Raw genomic sequence first — 21,457 nt, forward strand, 5'->3', positions numbered from 1 at the left:
GCTGTAAGGAATAACTTATTCCCTGCTCTCCATTTATTTATTCAAGTATTAATTAGATCATGAATAGGCTAAAATCCAAAATGCATATATTTTACTTTTTAAATTGAAGTTTAAAAATAATCTTAGATTCACAGAATTGTAACAAATAATATAGAGAGATCTTGACCCAGTTTCCAAATATTGTAACATCAAAAACAGGATATTGATATAGTCAAGAGAGAGACCATTTTCATCACTAGAAGGATCCCCCTCATGTTGCCCTTTCTCACCTGCTTTTCTCCCAACCCATCCCTCACCCTGGCACCACAAATCTGTACTCCATTTGGATAATTTTGTCATTTAAAGAATTTTATATAAGTGGTGTTATACAATATGTGACCATTTGGAATTGGCTTTTTGAACTCAGTAGAATTCTGAGTGTGTAATAGTTTGTTCCTCTTTATTGCTGATTACTATTTCATAGTTTCAATATACCATAGTTTGTTTAGTCATTCATCTGCTAAAGGACATGTGGGTTGTTTCCAGTTTGGCTCTATTATGAGCCTTTGTTATACACATTTGTATACATATTTTTATATGAAATATGTTGAATAAAAGTGGTGACAATGGACATCCTGGCCTCATTCCCAATCTTAGGGGAAAAGCATTTAGTCTTTCACCATTAATTATCAGGTTAGCTGTAGGTTTCTATAAATATTCACTATCAAATTGAGGAAGTTTATTTCTGTTCATCTGAATTTTATTGTAAATGGGTCTTAAAATTTGTAAAAGTCTTTTTCTGCTTTGATTGATATGACCAGTAAGTTTTCTTCTTTATCTTATTCTATGGAAAATTACATATTTTTCTATATTAATTCAGCCTTGTATCCCTGGAATGAATCTCACCTCTTATAATTATTTTATGAGTTAATGAATTGTATTTGGCTGATATTACTTATGGATTTTTGCATCTATATTCATAAGACGTTGTTTTGTATTCTTTTTTGTACTATGTATCTTTCTCATCTTGGCATTAGTATACTAGCATCATAAAATGAATTGGAAGGTTTCTCTTTTATTTTCTAGAAGAGATTGTATAAAATTGGTGTTAATTCTTACTTAAACATTTAATAGAATTCTACAGTGAAATTATGTGGGCCTGGAGATATTTTTGGAATTTTAAAGTTACAAATACAACTTCCTTCATAGCTATAGGATGTGCTTAAATTATTTTTTTCACATTGAGTGAGTTGTGATAATTTGTGCTTTTTGAGAAGTTGGTTCATTTTGTTAAAGTTGTCAAATTTATATGTGGTATAAATATACAAATTTATATGTGGTATAAATTATTTGTAGCATTCCCTTATTATCCTTTTGATGTTTGCAGGGTCTATACTCTATAATGATACACCCTGCTACCTTTCTCATATTGGTAATTTATGTCTTCTCTTGTTTTTTCTTAGTCTTGTTAGAGGTTTATTAGGGTTTTTTTTTGTTTTGTTTTTTTATATTTTTCTTAAGTTGGAAACGGGGAGGCAGTCAGACAGACTCCCCCATGCGCCCCACCAGGATCCACCCGGCATGCCCATCAGGGAGCGATGCTCTGCCCATCTGGGGCGTTGCTCTGTTGCAACCAGGGCCATTCTAGCGCCTGAGGCAGAGGCCATGGAGCCATCCTCAGCACCCGGGCCAGCTTTGCTCCAATGGAGCCCTGGCTGCAGGAGGGGAAGAGAGAGACAGAGAGGAAGGAGAGGGGGAGGGGTGGAGAAGCAGATAGGTGCTTCTCCTGTGTGCCCTGTCCGGGAATTGAACCTGTGACTCCTGCACGCCAGGCCGACGCTCCACCACTGAGCCAACCTGCCAGGGATGGTAAAGGTTTTTTTAAAAAATCTTCCCGGTTTCTCTCTGGTGCCCCCTGAATTGATAATTAGTGGCAGACTCTCTCGTCTTTGAGCACTGGAATCGCTCTGTTTTTATTCACTATTGTATCCCCAGGGCTCAACTCAGTGTTTGGCTTAATGCAGAAATTCAGTACATGCTTGTTGAACGCACCCTATTTTACAGATGAAACAACTGAGGCTCAGAGAAGTAAAGCTCACAGAGGTGGAAACAATGTTGTTGTAATGGTTGTCTTCCCATTACATTTCACTAGCAAATGTTCTGGTGCTTTCTAGCGCAGGTCGGATACCGAGGCTGCGGTGCTCACGTCCAAAGGTCAAAGTCTAGTCCAGCTTCTTAACCTAGCAGTTTCTTCGACTGGCCTCCGCACAGCGTCCGGCAACAGACAAGTTAAGCCCAAGCTCCGCCCCGAGGGGTGGGCCCAAGGGCGGTGAGCGCGTCGGGAGCGGCTGCGTCCCGGCCGCCTGGCTTCGCTGCGCCTGCGCAGGGCGCCGAGGGGTCCAGGTCGGACTCAGAAATGGCGGCCTCCATATTCTACAGCCGGCTCTTGGCCGCCGCTACCCTTAGGAGCCACCCGTCGCGGACGGCGCTGCGGGCCGCCGCCCAGGTATTGAGCCCGAACCAGCTCGTGCTTTGAGGGTCGGTGGGAGAGAAGGCGAGGCGAAGGACGTGGCTCCGGTGGGCACGGTGTGAAGGGATTCAGCCCGGCTCGGGATGACTCCTCAGTCGGTGACATTGGTTGACCTGCGGGCGGCTGGCCGGGAGTGCTGCCTGCCGGGGCTGCGAGCTGGCCTTGGTCGCGCCGCTTTGCTCCGGCGCTCAGTCCGCGGGGAGCCGTGGCGACCCAGCCGCAGCCGCTCACCGGGTTTCGAGGGGAGCCGGGCTGCGGTGTGAGCGGCGGTGCGGGGTCGGGACAGCTGCCCGCTGCTTCTGCTCCGGCTCAAGGCCGGGGCTGCGCGGCCCCTCTCTGGTGAGGGGGTGCCCTGCGGATGGACTCTTGTCTTCCTGGGGGTCTCCCGTGCTGGGGTGACCGCCGGGGCCAGCGGTGCTCGCGCTCTGCGCTATTCCGGGCCGAGGCAGGGAAGCTCCTTTCCTCTCCCTCAAGTAGTCGTGCACTGTACTGGTTGTTAGTGGCAATAAGATGTTCACCTGCTAATCATTTGGGGAAGGAAAGAAATAATCTTTTGGATTACTTTGTTTTTGGTTAGACGGGGGTATAATGGCCACAGGTTTGGTGTTCTGTTTCTTTACTGTGTACGTGCTGTGTACTGTGTGTAGGTACTATACTTGCTAAGCATCTTACGTGTAGTCTTAACAAGTTTGCAGCAACGCTGCAAGGAGTCGTTGACTTTGATCATTGATGAAGAAACTGTTGCCAAGAGGACAAGTAATTTGGGTTAGGTCAGGAAATAGGTAAGGTCATAGCTTAGCTTTTGTTCAAGAACTGGCTGGCTCCAGAGCTTGTGCTCCTAAATCTGCTGGACAGTCCCCCTCTCCCCCCCAACATAGGAATTGGCCGATCATTTTCAACGTTGATATGATGACACTTGTGAAATAGCATAATTGGCTTTGTTAATCAGTTCCACAGTTTTGACGTTATGCTCTGAGTGCCATAAATAAATTGATTTTGACCATTTTTCTTTTTTAAAGTTATTCATACTTTTAACCTGGAGGTAGTGAATTTCACAAATTTGCTTCCTAATAGGAGAGATATTTTTTGGCCTTGAACTTCCTCCTTATGAAGTCGTAAAGGGTGTTTTCTAGTTTTTACAATGTGTTTTCATTCTAATCATACTCTTTATCCTTTTTGAAATTCCTTTATAAGCCTTTGTGTCTTCACATGGAGATGCCTTATTTTATTTTTCAAATAAATTTATTGGGCCTGACCAGGCGGTGGCGCAGTGGATAGGCCAGACTGGGATGCATAGGACCCAGGTTCAAAACCCTGAGGTCGCCTGCTTGAGCGTGGGCTCATCTGGTTTGTGCACGGGGTCACTGGCTTGATCATGGGATCATAGACATGACCCCATGGTCGCTGGCTTGAGCCTCAAGGTCGCTGGCTTAAGCAGAGGGTCACTTGGTCTGCTGTATTCCCCCCCACCCGCAAGGCACATATGAGAAAGCAATTATTGAACAGCTAAGGTGCCGCAACAAAAAATTGATTCTTTTCATCTCTCTCTCTTCCTGTCTGTCCCTCTTTCTGTCTCTCTCTCTGTCTCTATCACCAAAAATAAATAAATAAATAAATAAATAAATAAATAAATAAATAAATAAAATTCATGGGGTGACCGGTTAATAGAATCACATAGGTTTATTTGAGTTGTGTGCCCATCACCCAAAGTCAAATCATTGGTCACTGTATATTGGTCCCTTTACCCTCCAACCCCCTTATATTCTCTTGATAACATCTTCTACCCTCGCATTAAGTAATGTATGTAGCTTTAGAGTTTGGAAGGACTTTATTAGTCTGTCCCTTGCTTTTGTAGATGAGGACACAGAGGTGCAGTGTCTTAGGAACATTTTCATGATCACACATTGAATTTAGCAAATTTTCTTAAGCCGGCCCTGGCCAGTTGGCTCAGTGGTAGAGCGTCGGCTTGGCGTGCAGGAGTCCCGGGTTCGATTCCTGGCCAAGGCACACAGGAAAAGCACCATCTGCTTCTCCACCCCTCCTCCTCTCCTTCCTCTCTGTTTCTCTCTTCCCCTCCTGCAGCCAAGGCTCCATTGGAGCAAAGTTGGCCCAGGTGCTGGGGATGGCTCTGTGGCCTCTGCCTCAGGTGCTAGAATGGCTCCGGTTGCAACAGAGCAATGCCCCAGATGGGCAGAGCATCGACCCCTGGTGGGCATGCCGGGTGGATCCTGGTCGGGCGCATGGGGGAGTCTGTCTGACTGCCTCCCCGTTTCCAACTTCAGGAAAAAAAAAAAAAACGACAGCAAAGTTTACAAAAAAAAATTTTTTTCTTAAGCATTTTGTTCTTAAACCTTCTTCTAGTTTCTCTCTTTCATCTAATATATATTTAATAAAAATAGCTCTGGTTACAAGCAGATTAAATAATTTAAGGTATTTTCTTGGTCATTGTGAATCACACACTCCTGAGGACATTTTCTCACTTTTGAACAAGTATTATTTAAGCTAGGTGTGTGATTGGATGGGTGGTGGTGTAGGGATTTGGCCAGGAATTGGTGGCCTTTGGGCAGTAGGAGTCTTCTAATAACACTGTCAAGAAAGAGAAATACTTAAATGTGGGAGTCTTTGTGTTTATGCAGGAATTTGTATTAGCAACCTAATTCAAAGCTGATATAGTTCAAGTTACAAGGTCTAGTGGTGCAAGGAAAGGATTATCAATATACTTTAGATATTTTTTTAAAAAGCTTTAAAGTGGTGTAAAAGCTATTAGCAGTACCCTATGTGTACTTCTAATTCTTTGTAAATATTTGAAGAAACCATACAAATATACAGAAATCTTCCCTTATCTGTGGGAGACAGGTTTCGAGACCCTCAGTGGATTTCTGAAATCAGGATAGTATCATACCCTTATATGCATTGTTTTTCCTATATATGCATACCTATGATAAAGTTAATTTATAAATTATGCACAGTAAGATTAGCAACAGTAACTAATAATACAATAAATAGAACAATTATAACAGTATACTTAATAGCAGTTAGGTGAGAGGCTTTAGGACCATTATTAGGTAAAATAAGGGTAACTTGAACATAAACACTGTGGTACCATGACTGGATGTGATAACCAAGAGGGCAACTAAGTGACTCTTGGGGTGGCAGTATATGCTGGATAGAGGGATAATTCACATCCCAGACTGAATGGAGCAGGACTGTATGAGACTTCCATGCCTCTCAGAATGGTGAGCAGTTTAATCATTAATGAATTGTTTATTTCCGGAATTTGCCATTTAATATTTTCAGACTGAGCTTGACCACTTAATTATTTTATAACTGAAACTGCAGAAAGTGAAACTACTGTAGATAAAGGGTGACTGCTGTGCCATTTAAGGGAATTATTAAGAAGGAATGCATTAAAGATGTTCAGATCAGTTCTTTGAGATGATATTTGTAGACTATAAGATGGAGCGATTCATGGAGAAAGTCTACCAGAAAGTGATCTCTGGATTAGCTCTTTTGGGAGAGTGAAGGAAAAAGGATTGAGTAGAAGGAGAAGTAGAATTGTGCAGTTGCAGTAGGGGCCTCTGCTATATCTATGGGAGATCTGCAACTAGGATCGTCTTTCCAAAGTGTCACAAATTGGAGTAGTTGCCAGATCCTGATACCCCCCCTTAATCCCCAAAACTTACTCCCCATTGACCAGTGATTGGAGGCAGGCTGTCAGAAGGAAGGAGGTGTGACTTTGGGAGAGGATGCCCTACTGACAGCACTCAGCTGGTTGCCACTGCAGCCAACACTCCCAGCAGCTGGCGCAGTGAGTGCCTCCGTCCTGAGGGGAGCATCCGGAAAGCACAACACAACACCAACACAGAGTTTTGAGTCTTGAGTGAACGAAGGAGTAATGGTACCACGTCATTCAATTATCACATATCTAGTGCCAGACAATTTGTAGGTGCTGGAGGAATGGTGGAGAGAAGAAAGTTGGGAAGGAATTTTGGTGTGTTGGGAAAGAAAAAATTGGTTTTAGTTCTGCTGAATTTGGCCTTGAGGTAGAAATGCTCTAGATCATTAGAGATATGGTAGTAAAACTCAAGTGAAAGATAAAGACTAGAGATGACAAAATAGTTAAAACTATGGGGGGTCATTTGACATTTAACTGGTAGATTAGCTTTTAGTTTTATGTTGTAATTTAGGTACCATGAATGTTTTATTTTATTTAGTGTAACAGGTTTATGACAGTTATAAAGAACAAAGTACTCTGTAGAAGCAAAGTATTTTGAGAAGATGTTTTTAATAAGAATAATTGCCAAATTACTGTCATGTATAAATATATCTCCAATTTCTTTAGGTTTTGGGAAGCTCTGGATTGTTTAACAACCATGGATTCCAAGTACAGCAGCAACAACAAAGGAATCTGTCACTTCATGAATACATGAGTATGGAATTGTTGCAGGAAGCTGGAGTTGCCATTCCCAAAGGACACGTGGCTAAGTCACCAGATGAAGCTTATGCAATTGCCAAAAAATTAGGTACTAAATTAAAAAACTCATGCCACCTTGACATGGCAACACTGATAAGATGTGAACTTTTCTTTTTATTTTTATTTGTTTGTTTCTATGACAGAGACAGAGAGAGGGACAGATAGGGACAAACAGGAAGGGAGAGAGATGAGAAGCATCAATTCCTTGTTGCAACACCTTAGTTGTTCATTGATTGCTTTCTCATATGTGCCTTTATGGGGGGGGGGTCTGCAGCAGAGCGAGTGACCCCTTGCTCAAGCCAGCGACCTTTGGCTCAAGCTGGTGGGCTTTGCTCAAACAAGATGACCCAGTGCTCAAGCTGGTGACCTCGAGGTCTCGAACCTGGGTCCTCCATGTCCCAGTCTGATGCTCTATCCACTGCACCACCACCTGGTCAGGCAACTTTTGGTTTAATAACTTTTAATTTAATAACAACTTTTAGCTTTTATTTTCTTAATAAAATAAAAATGTTTATTTACTTACAAGAGAAGGTAGAACTTATGGTTATTGACATTCTAAAATCATTATAAGACTGTTATGAGCTCCCAATGTACTAGTAACTTAAGAATGACTTATATTGACATTAGGAAGCTGAAGTCTTATTTTTAGTTGGGATATAATGGGTTGAGAAGGAAATTATATTTACTGCTCCATAGTTTAAAGGTATGGTGGCGGTGATGGTTCTTCAGGGAATTGGTGAAAGACAGTCTTAGCTGTTTGTATGCTTGTAAAGAGAGGTCCAGTATTCCTTCCCCTTGTTGACATTAAAAAATATGGAACCAAAGGGGGAAAAGGAAGTTGAGTGCTAGGATTTAAACTCCGTGAGAGCAGGGTTTCTTTATCTAGTTTTGCTCACTGGTATCTCCCGAACTCAGAGAAGAGGAAGAGTGCATGATATTTTGGTAATCATTAAATATTAAGATTTGTTGAATGAATTAACTAGTTGCCTGTGTTTATTAGTAGGTTCTTTTATAGATAACAAATCTTAATAGCCTTTATTAATTCTAATTTAATCTCTTAATTAAAAAATAAATTTTGGCCCTGGCCGGTTGGCTCAGCGGTAGAGCGTCGGCCTGGCGTGCAGGGGACCCGGGTTCGATTCCCGGCCAGGGCACACGGGAGAGGCGCCCATTTGCTTCTCCACCCCTCCGCCGCGCCTTCCTCTCTGTCTCTCTCTTCCCCTCCCGCAGCCAAGGCTCCATTGGAGCAGGGATGGCCCGGGCGCTGGGGATGGCTCCTTGACCTCTGCCCCAGGCGCTGGAGTGGCTCTGGTCGCGACAGAGCGACCCCCCGGAGGGGCAGAGCATCCCCCCTGGTGGGCAGAGCGTAGCCCCTGGTGGGCGTGCCGGGTGGATCCCGGTCCGGCGCATGCAGGAGTCTGTCTGACTGTCTCTCCCTGTTTCCAGCTTCGGAAAAATGCAAAAAAAAAAAAATAAATAAATTTTGGCTTAGAAAATATACTTCAGTTTACATTTTCTTTAAATGTTCATTTTATTGATTTTAGAGAAAGGGGGAGAGAAAGAGAGAGACAGGAACATCAATCTGTTCCTGTATGTGCCCTGACCAGGGATTGAACTGGCAACCTCTGAGCTTCGGGATAATTCTCTAATCAGCTGAGCTATTCGGCTAGGGCTCAGTTTATATTTTTAATGATTTAATATGAGAACTTAATAATATACTAGCTATATAAATCATTTTCTTTTTAGCAGTATTTAAAATTCCACCAATATCTTTGTGGGTTAGCATAATTAATCACTCTTGTATGTGCCTTTGATTAATAGGGCTTTAAATGAGTTTTAGTGAAGACTGCTTTTACTAATATTTTAAGAAAGCTGTAGAACATTAAAATATTTTTTTAATATAAAGGTTCGTCTAGGTTTGTACTTATTTGTTTCTAGAATGGGTTTTTCCTTCAAAAAGAGGGTGTGTACAATTTCTTAAAATTGTATATATGTATTTTTTCATTTATTGATTTTTAGACAGAGGGAAAGGGAGAGGGAGAGAGAGAGAGAGAGAGAGAGAGAGAGAGAGAGAGACGTCGATTCATTGTTTCACTCATTCATGCCGTCATTGGTTTATTGTATGCTCCCTGATCTGGGATCAAACCTGCAACCTCGGCATGTTGGGATAATGCTCCTGGCCAGGGCCACAATTGTTATGCATTATAAACTATGTTTTTGAATGCTATGGTTATGATTTCCTTGACTTGGAAGCATGATTTTTTAATTACAAGATTTCATTTTTTGTTGTTAATCTGAAAAAAAAATCTCTTATTCAGATTATAAGCAAGCTTTTTTTTTTTAATTTTTAAAAATTTATAGATTTTAGAAAGGGAGAGGGAGAAAGACATTTCCTGTTAACTTATTTATGCATTCATTGGTTGATTCTTCTTTGTGCCCTGACTGGAGATGGAACCCACAACTTTGGTGTATGGGGGTGATGCTCTAACCAAATGAGCTACCTGGCCAGGGCCACAAACTTCTTTTTATTTAGCAAAAGCTATGTGTAAGTTCATATTCGTTTTGGTGAAATTTTTGTTAATTAATGGTGATCTGTATTTTGAACTTGTACATGGTAAAAGACATTCCTTATTTTTACTTATGAAACATTATATGTAAGAGTCTCTTAAGGGTTAGGGCTTAAAGAAAACTCATGATTGCACTTTGAATTTCTATAGTATTTCTTGAAAAGACTACTTGTTAATAACCACCTCGAGATTCATATATATTGTATATATGACCTAAGTGTTAATTTCTTGAGAGATTGGAGGTTCTAGCTATTTGTATACCCTTGATCTAAGAGCAGTCCTCTCCTCTGTTGAGTAAGGTTATCCTCTTTGACCGGGCGTGCAGCTTTGGAAGGGACGCACTTGGAGGGAGGAAGGGGACACCTGCCTAGTCGGCCAGATCAGCCAGATCAACCCTGGAGATCAGTGGGGTGACAGATGTTGCAGCCAGATCACCCGTATATCCAAATATTAATTTCTAAAGAAGGCCCAGCTGAGAAAGAAGGAAAGCATTTTTCTGTCTCCTTGTTTTGGCTTTCTCTCTGTGTTTGTTTCTATATGTTAGGTAGATCTGCTACATCTCCTGGTCTTGGCAGGGTGGCCTTATGTAGTGGTGTCCTGTGTGCCCCAGTGGCTCAATCTCCATAGTCACCTGGGCTGAGTGTTCTGGGGCGTCCCTTGTGTGGGCTGCGTGAGTTCTCCTGTTGTTGAACCTTGATTGTTGTTGGCGTGTTGGTGGATGCAATTGACCCTCGGGCTGATTGGCTCTGAGGACTGGCCATGACTATAATGGATGAGTTGTCATCTGGGACTCTGGTGTCTGCTGAGTCCACCATTTGGGTGTGTTCTTTGTGGAGCTAATTGGGTGGTGCTCTGGACACTTGAGTTTGTTCTGGGCCTCTTGGGAGGGACTCTGATGAAGTATAAAGTCAGCGACTGCCTACGCCTGGCTCGGGGCCAGCTGGTCTGCGGTACAAAGTGATCTGCTAACAGTTTCCACTGTCTTTGTGGGCACCTGGGAGAGGCTAAGCTGCCAACTGAGGCCAGTTGCCATTAGTGCCAACCTTTGGGGCACTTAGCAAGAGGTATGGGGCATGCCAAGGCTAGTGGCTGCTTATTTGTGGTTTGGAACCTCTCAGAGGTTTTAGGAAAGTTTTCGAGCAGAATGGAGACAGGCCATTTGTAAGGAAAAGCTGCAGAAAGCCACTTGGGTGGGCCTGCAGGTTGGGTTGGATGGAATCTGGGAATCACCAGGGCAGTGCAAGCGGTGTTAGCCAGTTCAGTATAGACTCAGATTTGGCGTTTGTCTGTGCCTGCAGGCTGGGTAGGAAAAGGGCTCAACAAAGAACAATAACCTCTCACCTATTTGCTCTGGGAGAAAGCTGTTCCTCCAGCCTTGCCTCTCAGGCCAGACAATTCAGCTCCTACCTGGATGTCCCTGGCACTTTTTTGAGATGCTGCCTCAGTGTTGGAGCTCAGAGAGAGTCCATCAGCAAGTAATCCTTGTGCACAGACCCTTGAAGCTCATTATCTGGGCCTTCAGCAGCCCTTCATGAAGCCATGGGCTAGGGAGCCTAGTGTGGGGCTGGGGCCCCTTGGAGCTCCACTTCCTAGGCATTCCTCCGATTTTTAACTGCCACACCCAGGATGTGGGCTTTCCTGATCCCTCTCTTCTTCCCTCTCACCTGTCCCTATGTGGCTTCTTCTGTATATCCTTAGCTACATAAGACTTCTGTTCAGCTAGGATTTAGGCGGTTCTCAATGATGGTTGTTCTGCAGGTTAGTTATAATTTTGATGTGATCATGGGAGGCGAGTACAGTGTTTACTTTTTCCTACATGTTGACCAGCAGTCCTGTTTTATTTTTAGTTTAATTAGATGACCAAATACAAGAAATGCTTAAAACATTTGTGAATGACTAAACCTAAGGAGGGTGGTTACTGTATTTTAAAAATAGCCCTGGCCGGTTGGCTTATTGGTATAGCGTCGGCCTGGTGTGCAGGAGTCCCAGGTTCGATTCCCGGCCAGGGCACACAGGAGAAGCACCCATCTGCTTCTTCACCCCTCCCCCTCTCCTTCCTCTCTGTCTCTCTCTTCCCCTCCCGCAGCCAAGGCTCCATTGGAGCAAAGTTGGCCCAGACCCTGAGGATGGCTCTATGGCCTCTGCCTCAGGCGCTAGAATGGCTCTGGTTGCAACAGAGCAATGCCCCAGATGGGCAGAGCATCGCCCCCTATTGGGCATGCCGGGAGGATCCTGGTCAGGCTCATGCGGGAGTCTGTCTGACTGCCTCCCTGTTGCCAACTTCAGAAAAATAAAATAATAATAATAATAATAATTTTGCAATCTGTAGATCTTGTTTGACTAGAATAATGGGCCAAATGTAATAAGAGTAACCAGAAATATCCAGATAGATCTCTTTTGCTCACTGTTGTATCCACAGCTCCAGCACAATATCCTGTATATAGATGTAACTACTGAATGAAACAGTGAAATTGAATAAAATATTTGTTTCGCCTGACCAGGCGGTGGCGCAGTGGAGAGAGCAGGGGTCCCCAAACTACAGCCCACGGGCCGCATGCGGCCCCCGGAGGCCATTTATCCGGCCCCCTTCACACTTCCGGAAGGGGCACCTCTTTCATTGGTGGTCAGTGAGAGGAGCACATTGACCACCTCATTAGTCAAAAGCAGGCCCATAGTTCCCATTGAAATACTGGTCAGTTTGTTGATTTAAATTTACTTATTCTTTATTTTAAATATTGTATTTGTTCCCGTTTTGTTTTTTTACTTTAAAATAAGATACGTGTAGTGTGCACAGGGGTTTGTTCACAGTTTTTTTATAGTCCGGCCCTCCAACCATCTGAGGAACAGCGAACTGGCCCCCTGTGTAAAAAGTTTGGAGACCCCTGGGATAGAGCGTCGGACTGGGATGCAGAGGATCCGGGTTTGTGACCCCGAGGTCGCCAGCTTGAGCGCGGGCTCATCTGGTTTGAGCAAAATCCCACCAGCTTGAACCCAGGGTCGCCGGCTCCAGCAGGGCGTTACTCAGTCTGCTGAAGGCCCGTGGTCGAGGCACATATGAGAAAGCAATCAATGAACAACTAAGGTGTTGCAATGTGCAATGAAAAACTAATGATTGATGCTTCTCATCTCTCCCCGTTCCTGTCTGTCTGTCCGTCCCTGTCTATCCCTCTCTCTGACTCATTCTCTGTCTCTGTAAAAAAAAAAATTGTTTCAATCAGGTTTATATTCATATTTATATTCTAATCCTCCTCCACATGTTGATAGTTTATGAGCTTGAGCTTGTGTATTTTTTTTCGCTTTTTGTTGTTAAGGATTTTTTTAGAAGCAACTTTTGAAGCATTGTCTCTGCCATTAAAGAGTTCCTATTTCTAAAGAAAGGATATTGACACTGAGGAAGAGTTTTCTGTTTTGTAAAATGTTTTTGAAAAACATAGAGCTTCATTACCCTTATTTAATAGGTCGTATGTTAACTTACCAGTTCCATGAATTGGAATGTTTGAATTTAGCCTGGCAAAGCATCTGTTTAACTACTGACCATTTTTACATTATACTTATACCCTTTGGATATACAATAAGTGAATATCTCTAGGTGTTGAAAAACCATGACTTGGCAAGTAACCTGAAACAGGTGAAAAAGCCAGTGGCTGCTACATTAGTTTGGTTATGAACTCTCTACTTTGCCATCGTCCCTTAGGCTACTATTGTTTTCTCAATAAAAAAATTTTTATTTTAAAGAAATTTCTCATTTTTCTCTCATCTTCATCTAATATTGGTTGTTAAACTTGGGAATTGTGGAGAATATGGCAAATTGACAAAGGTCTATCTTGTGTAAAGTTGTAATCAGCGCTAATTGCAGGGCCCAGTATTTCCAGTTCTGAGTTTTATCAAGAGGAGTGTAGTATCAAGTAGTATTCTCTCCGTTTTTTTGTTTTTTTTTTTTTGTTTGTTTGTTTGTTTTTATGTGCCCTAGGCATGAAACAGCTCTGGCCACCAATACAGGCATCAAGCTAGGATGAACTAGGGCTGAACACCTGCTTTGCCCCTGCCTGATATAAGAACAGCACCACCAATCAGGTGCCTCCTTGCCCATTGCCAGGGGCTTTCTCTCCGTTTTTAAATGTTCTTTTTTGCCCTGGCCAGACAGCTTGGTTGGTGAGAGCGTCGGCCCAAAGCGCAGAGGTTGCGGGTTTGATTCCGGGTCAGGGCACATACAGGAGCAGCTCAATGCCCCCCCCATCTCTGTCTCTCCCCCCCTACTAAAATCAGTAAATAGAAATTTTTTTAAAAAGTGTTCTTTTTTATTTAATATTGTAAACATCAACAAACAACAAAGATTCTACTCTTCTGAATTCTATATTCTAATGGGAGAACAAAACAATAAATAGAAATTATATGTGATGTTTGAAAATATTGACTTTTATGGAAAAAGAGTAGAGCAGGGTTAGGGGGATTGGTCACAGTCATATTAGGTGATCTGGGTAAGCCTCTTGGACAGTGTGAGACTGAAAAACCTGAGGGGAATGAGGGCCTTTTCCCAGTAGGTACCTGGATAAAGAGTTTCAGGCGGGAAGGAGCATTAGAGTCATGTTCTGAAGGCAGGAGCACTCCCTAACAGTGGAGTGTGGATGGAGATGAGTGAGCAGTGGGCGGGCACAGGAGATGCAGAGGGGGGTGCAGGGTGACCGGATAGGAGCTTGGAGTAGACCACTGGACGGACTGCAGTTCCTAACTGAGAGATGTGAGCATTCAGTGCAAGGTGTTCACTTTGGCTGCTCTGTCAGGGAGAAGGGTAATCTAGGTGAGATATAATGATGGTTGAGACCAGGTCCAAACTGGAGATGATGACAAGTGGTCAAGATTCTGGATACATTTTGAAGATCGAGAACCACTGAGGTTTCCTGACTACATGAATGTGGGGTATGAAAGAGTTTTGTATTGTTTTGTTTTTTGAATACTACCTTTCTGACTCATAGGGCTATCTTCTGACTGAAGGTCTACGTTTAAAATGTAGACTTAATTTACATCATTAATTTTTTATATATTCTTTTGTAATAATTATTTTAAATATAAACTTTAGATCATTTCTTGTTTGGTCACAAACTGAACTTTTTACCTCCTTGATTAGGTGGGAGTCCCATCATTTTATTTGGTATATGCATAATGGGATGGCTTTTCCCCAAGTGCAGTGCCCATCTTCAACCTGTTCAAATACACATTTAGGGAGTGGCTGCATATCCCAGGGACTGCTTTGTGCTGGGGATTCAGTAAATAAGACAGTACCTTTAACGCTGACCTCAGATGTTAATTTTTATGCCATAATGTAATATTGGTGTTGCACTGCTAATATGGCCAAGATGCTATAAGAAGCAAATGAGGAAGCTCTGAAGTTCTGCCCATCTGGTGGAGACAGAGAATGCCCCTCGGAGAGTTATTGCCCTGGGTAATTAATGATGAGTAGTATCTAGGCTAAACAGCTATTTTACTGATTTTTTCCCCAGCAAGTTAGAAAAGGGAGGAGTTAAAGAAAAAAAGTTCAGAGTACTTTAAAATAGTTTTATGATTCGTGAGTATAACATTCTGGAATCTTTTGATAAACATACTGCAATTTCTGCTAGTGCTCTCAACAGTCCCACGCAGGAGTGTGTGTTAATGGGCTCTCTGTGCCACAGTGTAAATTGGTGTAAGAACGGGCACTTTGGCCTGGAGTCATGATATATTTCTGCTCAAAGGAGCATTTACAACTTGAATTTGCACAGGACAGCAAGTTTACATGTGCCTAGAGGAGGAGGGAAATGGTAGGAAGACATTTCAGTCTCAATTTCATGCTTCTAATACTTCTCAAGTACTGCATATTTTAAGTTTCAAGGAAAGGTAAAATAACTTTCAGTGTACTTGAGAAATGGTTTAATATAAGTGGCTAATTTTGTTATGCTGTAGATCTTTTGATGAATATTTTAAGTGTTCTAATTTAGAAAATCTGCATACATGAAATGCCTTATTTTTTGCCATGGTGGATAGATGACTGCTACATTTAATAAAACCACATAGTATATATGATTAAATAACAAAATATTGTATCTTGCATACTTCCCCATGTTTCTTATCTAATAGAAATGTTTGTCTTTTAGGTTCAAAAGACGTTGTGATAAAAGCACAGGTTTTAGCTGGTGGTAGAGGAAAAGGAACATTTGAAAGTGGCCTCAAAGGAGGAGTGAAGATAGTTTTCTCGTAAGTCATATTTTGAAGAAAATTCATCATTAAGGAAAAATGTCATACATTGTAAAAGATTCCCCTTTTTGTTGAATTGATGAAGATGCTGAGATTTAGATATTAGATAAGATTATGGCTATCACGGGCTTTTCTTTTTCTCATTTAGAGGAAAAAAGAATTGTTCTTTTTTTTATTTCAGTCCAGAAGAAGCAAAAGCTGTTTCCTCACAAATGATTGGGAAAAAGTTGTTTACCAAGCAAACAGGAGAAAAGGGCAGAATTTGCAATCAAGTACTGGTTTGTGAGCGAAGATATCCCAGGAGAGAATACTACTTTGCAATAACAATGGAAAGGTCATTTCAAGTGAGTAATTGTAGTTATGATATATTTAGGACGATTTCAGTTCAGTTTGAAAAGTTTATTATCAGTCCTGTTTGTATTTGTCATAAGCACAATATTTATTTTTGTGTCTTTTTCTTTTTGTATTTTTCCGAAGTTAGAGGCAGGGAGGCAGTCAGACAGACTCCCCGCATGCGCCCGACTGGGGTCCACCAGGCATGCCCACCAGGGGGTGATGCTCTGCCCATCTGGGCCGTTACTCCATTGAGGCCAGAGCCGTTCTAGCGCCTGAAGCGCAGGCCATAGAGCCGTCCTCAGCACCCGGGCCAACTTTGCTCCAGTGGAGCCTTGACTGTGGGAGGGGAAGAGAGAGTTAGAGAGGAAGGGGGGGGAAGGGTGAAGAAGCAGTTGGGCGCTTTTCCTGTGTGCCCTGGCTGGGAATCGAACCCAGGACTTCCACATGCTGGGCCAATGCTCTACCACTGAGCCAACCGGCCAGGGCCACTATTTTTGTGTCATTTTTTAAAAAGTGGCATGGTTGGCCCTGGCCGGTTGCTCAGAAATAGAGTGTCAGCCCGTGTATGAGTATCCCAGGTTTGATTCCCAGTCAGAACACAGAGGAGAAGTGACCATCTGCTTCTCCCCACCTTTCCTGTTCCCCTTTCTCTTTTGTTCTCTCTCTCCCCTCCCCCAGCCATGGCTCTATTGGTTCGAGCACATTGGCCCCAGGCACTGAGGATGGCTTCATAGAGTCTTCACCTCAGGTGCTAAAAATAGCTCAGTTGCCAGCATAGATCCAGATGGGCAAAGCATTGGCCCAAGACGGAGGCTGCCCGGCAGATTCCTGTTGGGGTGCCTATGGGAGTCTCTCTATCTTCCCTCCTCTCACTTAGAAAAAAGAAGGAAAAAGAAAATTAAAAAGTAGTGTAGTTAATATCATAAAACTTAATATATAATATTGTGGTAAGAAAAAAATAACTTTTGGGAAAAACCTGCTGAAATAAAATCCATAGGATTTTTAAATTGTTAATTTTCTAAGAGCAACTGAAATCATCTCTAGATTCCATAGACTAAGAAAATAATTTCTAGCAAAGTAAAATATAATCAAAGAGAAAGTCTCTGAACTCAGTAAGACAATGTGTATCTCTTGCTTCATCATTTTCTTTTTCAACCTGGTGGTATTTTTTATAGTTTGGGGTTTGTTTTACCAGATGATTTGGTACTTGGTAAGTTGAAAGGTAACATTCAGTAGTAACAAATGATATGATTCCGAGGAGCACAGCCCTAATCGTGCTTTCCTCTCTTAATGGAATGAAATGTTAGCTGTGAATTTAAAGCATCAAGTGAAAGGAAAATCTTTTTATAGACTTGGTGCCCAGAAAGAGCATTCATTGGTAATGATTCCGTATTGTAAGTATTTGGCTTTTTGCGTGCATTGGTTACGTTTTATGAGCTGTGTCTATGTGTTAACTAGTTTGTCTTCTGGAGTGAACTGGCTTGTGTATTTGGAAGCCCTTATATAAATATTAAGGATTTGTTGTAAGAATTCTAACAGTCATGAAATATATATATAAAACAGCTTTTTAAAAGTTATTTTCTGAATTGTAATTTTTGTCCTTATAGTTAGTTCAATATTTTGGTAATGTTTGAATGATATTTTTTAAAAGTATCTTTGTAATTTTTAAATTTTAGAATAAAGTATTTCTTAAGGTAACACTAGATGGTAGTAAAAACCCACTCAGGATATAAGATAAAAAGCACTGATGTCACCTGACCTTTGGTGGCGCAGTGGATAAAGCATCGGTTGAGAGACTGAGCTCCCTGTTTCGAAACCCTGGGCTTGCTGGTCAGGGCACATATGAGAAGCAGCTACTATGAGTTGGTGCTTGCTGCTCCTTCCCACTTCTCTCTCTCTCCCCTCTGTCTCTAAAATCAATAAAGAAAATCTTAAAAACAAACAAACAAAACCAAATCATTTAAACTGGAGATACTCATTCAGCAGTCATGACAAACTGCAAAAACCTACAAAGTTTGGTCCAACTCTGGGTACTTGGTGTCAGTCACAGGTCAAGGATAAGCCCCCCACCTGACTGCCCTTAAGATACCAGCCTCACTTTTGGGGAGTCACCCTCACTTCTGACCAAAACTGGCTAAAAATTTCGGGGTTCCTAGTACTCGGGTTCCGTAATTTGCTAAAAAAACTAATAGAACTTAGGAAAGTACTATACTTATGATTACGATTTTATTATAGCCAAAGATTACAAATCAGAACCACCCAGAGACCACTAGATGCAAGATATTATATCATCAGAACTGAAGGGACCACATACTTCATTCTATTCATCTTTACCATTTAGATCACCTCCTCCTTAGAACTACAGTGGGTTGGGACTAAGGTATGACCATAAAGTTATTAGATGATTAGCACTGAAAGAAGCCACGAGAGATATTACCTCAGCCAGGTTTTGCCAGATGTACAACCAGTTCAATTGTATAGCTTTGTTTCTGTTCAAAAGCACATCCCCTCTGTTCATTCCCATTCTGGTTAGAAACAGAACAAACATTGATCACCACCAAAGAAAATAAATAAAAAAGAATAATATGTTCATTGTGAAAAAAAATATTTTGGAAAATAGTGACATATAAAGTAACAAAAGTATTATCATTTACTTTTTTATTTTGCCATAATTTTTCTTGTTTATGTGAATGGTGGTTTGGTGCACATTTAAACATACTTTTTTAAAAAGGATTTTATTTATTTATTTTGGAGAGAGGAGAGAGAAAGGGCAGTGGGGAGGAGTGGGAAGCATAGTAGTTGCTTCTTGAATGTGCCTTGACCAGATAAGCCCGTGGTTTCAAGCCTGCAGCCTCAGCATTCCAGGTCAGCTCGCTGTCCATTGCACCACCACAGGTCAGGCATAAACAGAGTGTTTAAAATACACCTGAGAAGAATCTTCAGTAATATTGTATAACCATTTTCTGGTTTTTGCTTGAGCTTATTTCTAGTTTTGTGCATAGATTAACAAATCTATTAGGTAGTTTTGCTTTAAGGTATTTTTTTTTATTGATTTTAGAGAATTTAAGAGTTTATTTAACTAGTACTTATATCTTACTTTCTTATATGGTTAATGATAATAGCCAGAAAAATTCTTTAAGGTGCGTAGCTTTCTGTTTTACTGACTTATAGCTGGAACTTCAGTTCATTAGACTTTTCCTTTTAAATATCAGTCTTTTTATGATTTAAAAAAGTTCTTTAGAAGTACTTTCTCTTCTGTTCTTTCAGAAATGCATAGGTTCTATTTCACATATGCATGATTCTATTAACTTATTTGTTATAAATTTTTTTATTTTTTTTATTGTTTTCCCTCACAGTGAGACATTGTCTTTCTCGTTCTTTTCCCTTATTTCAGTTGGACATTTATTATAAAGAGGCATTCTGCAGTAGATACTAGGATGAATTCTCAAGGACATTTATTTATTTATTTATTTTATTTTTTATTTTTTCATTTTTCTGAAGCTGGAAACAGGGAGAGACAGTCAGAAAGACTCCCGCATGCACCCGACCAGGATCCACCCAGCACACCCACCAGGGGCGACGCTCTGCCCACCAGGGGGCGATGCTCTGCCCATCCTGGGCGTCGCCATGTTGCGACCAGAGCCACTCTAGCGCCTGAGGCAGAGGCCACAGAGCCATCCCCAGCGCCCGGGCCATCTTTGCTCCAATGAAGCCTTGGCTGCGGGAGGGGAAGAGAGAGACAGAGAGGAAAGCGTGGCGGAGGGGTGGAGAAGCAAATGGGCGCTTCTCCTGTGTGCCCTGGCCGGAAATCGAACCCGGGTCCTCCGCACGCTAGGCCGACACTCTACTGCTGAGCCAACCGGCCAGGGCTCAAGGACATTTAAAAGTAGGAATGGGGAGTGATAGATGCATAAGTCTGAAAGAATGCACAAATAGGTTTTAAAATTTTATCTGTGGTCCAAAATAAAATCTAGATGTTTTGACTGTTTTCTCTCCTGCTAGGGTCCTGTATTAATAGGAAGTTCTCAAGGTGGTGTCAACATTGAAGATGTTGCTGCAGAGACTCCTGAAGCCATAGTTAAAGAACCTATTGATATTGTAGAAGGCATCAAAAAGGAGCAAGCTGTCCGGGTATGTTGTAATCTAAGAACTTTCTAGCTTTTGGTTAGGTCATTATAATACTTGAAAGAGAGTTAACTTTGTACAAGTGAAATGACTGACAAAACTTTAAAACATTTTTCTTTTAATGTCAAGGCAAGTTAATATCTTCTTTGAAATGGAAACTTTTAGAAGTATCTACAATTATTTTTTATCCTCAATATTTCAATATGTATCTTTAAAGATAATAGCCATACCGTATACAGTTAACAGTAATTCCTTAATATCATTAGTTATTCACATTCCCTAATTTTCAAGTTCTTTTTCTTTAAAATGAGGAGTCATATAAGGTCCTTCATTGCCATTGGTTAGTGTTTCATAGGTGTTTTCTAATTTATAGGTTTCCTTTTCCTTACTCTTCACCTTTTTTCTTTATTTTGTTGAAGAAACTAGTCTGGATATTACATCCCCATGGTGGCATTTAACATATTCCTATTTCCTTTTTTATCCTTGAAAATTGTGTGGAATGGTAGCGATACTGTCTATATATCCCAAATATATCAGTGATTTTACTTTTGGGGAGGTTTTTGGACGTTTTTAAGAATCTGATGGAAGCTCTGGACTTTCCCTGTGTATGCACGTACACGATCAGTTTTGTTTACGGCTTCACTAGTTTTCTGTACTGTTTTTATGGCTTCTTCTTCCCCCTTCATTTCCTCCAACACCTACCCCAAAGAAAACAAACTCAAGCTCAATATGTTGAAGTTTAATACTGTGTCTGGCCTGGGAGACTTGCTTGGTAATGTTTGTAATAGTGCTATTGAATAAATTGTTTAGTTTGGATATAAAAAATAAGTGAGACCTATCAGAAGTTTGAATATTAAAGATTGAATGACATTTACATCTGTAAGTGGGAGACTGTCAAAATGAGCTTATGGTATTAAAGTACAGTAGAGCAAGATTTTTGACTGGCACAAAAGTTTAAGGGAGAAAAATTTCTCTGATAAATTTTGAAGCAAGTCATGTAGGCAAGAGAACAGTGTAAATGTTTAAAGGGGACAGCAATTTGATTTATTAGATAGTTATAGGAGAATGATGACTGGAGAGTTAAATTTAGATGAGAAAGAAAATACTTGATTTATAATAGTATCTGAAGAAATAATTAAGATTATAGCTTTTCTTAACATTTACACTTTAAATTTTTTTTTAATTTTTATTTATTGATTTCAGCAAGAGAGGAAGGGG

General features: G+C 41.3%; 1 protein-coding gene and 1 pseudogene across 1 annotated transcript in view; one reads left to right on the forward strand and one right to left on the reverse strand.

The window, feature by feature from the left end:
• Window positions 1–2,336: 2,336 nt before the first annotated feature.
• SUCLA2 (succinate-CoA ligase ADP-forming subunit beta) overlaps window positions 2,337–21,457 on the forward strand; it is a 40,979-nt gene continuing 21,858 nt past the window's right edge. The window contains exons 1-5 of the mRNA XM_066380969.1: window positions 2,337–2,485; window positions 6,852–7,032; window positions 15,679–15,778; window positions 15,960–16,122; window positions 20,117–20,245. Coding sequence (XP_066237066.1) covers window positions 2,396–2,485; window positions 6,852–7,032; window positions 15,679–15,778; window positions 15,960–16,122; window positions 20,117–20,245 — 663 coding nt within the window. The 5' untranslated portion in view covers window positions 2,337–2,395. The remainder of the gene's footprint in view (window positions 2,486–6,851; window positions 7,033–15,678; window positions 15,779–15,959; window positions 16,123–20,116; window positions 20,246–21,457) is intronic.
• LOC136404733 (small nucleolar RNA SNORA48) lies at window positions 13,508–13,651 on the reverse strand (annotated as a pseudogene).

Source organism: Saccopteryx leptura, chromosome 4 (assembly GCF_036850995.1).
Source record: "Saccopteryx leptura isolate mSacLep1 chromosome 4, mSacLep1_pri_phased_curated, whole genome shotgun sequence".
Taxonomy (NCBI): Eukaryota; Metazoa; Chordata; class Mammalia; order Chiroptera; family Emballonuridae; genus Saccopteryx; species Saccopteryx leptura.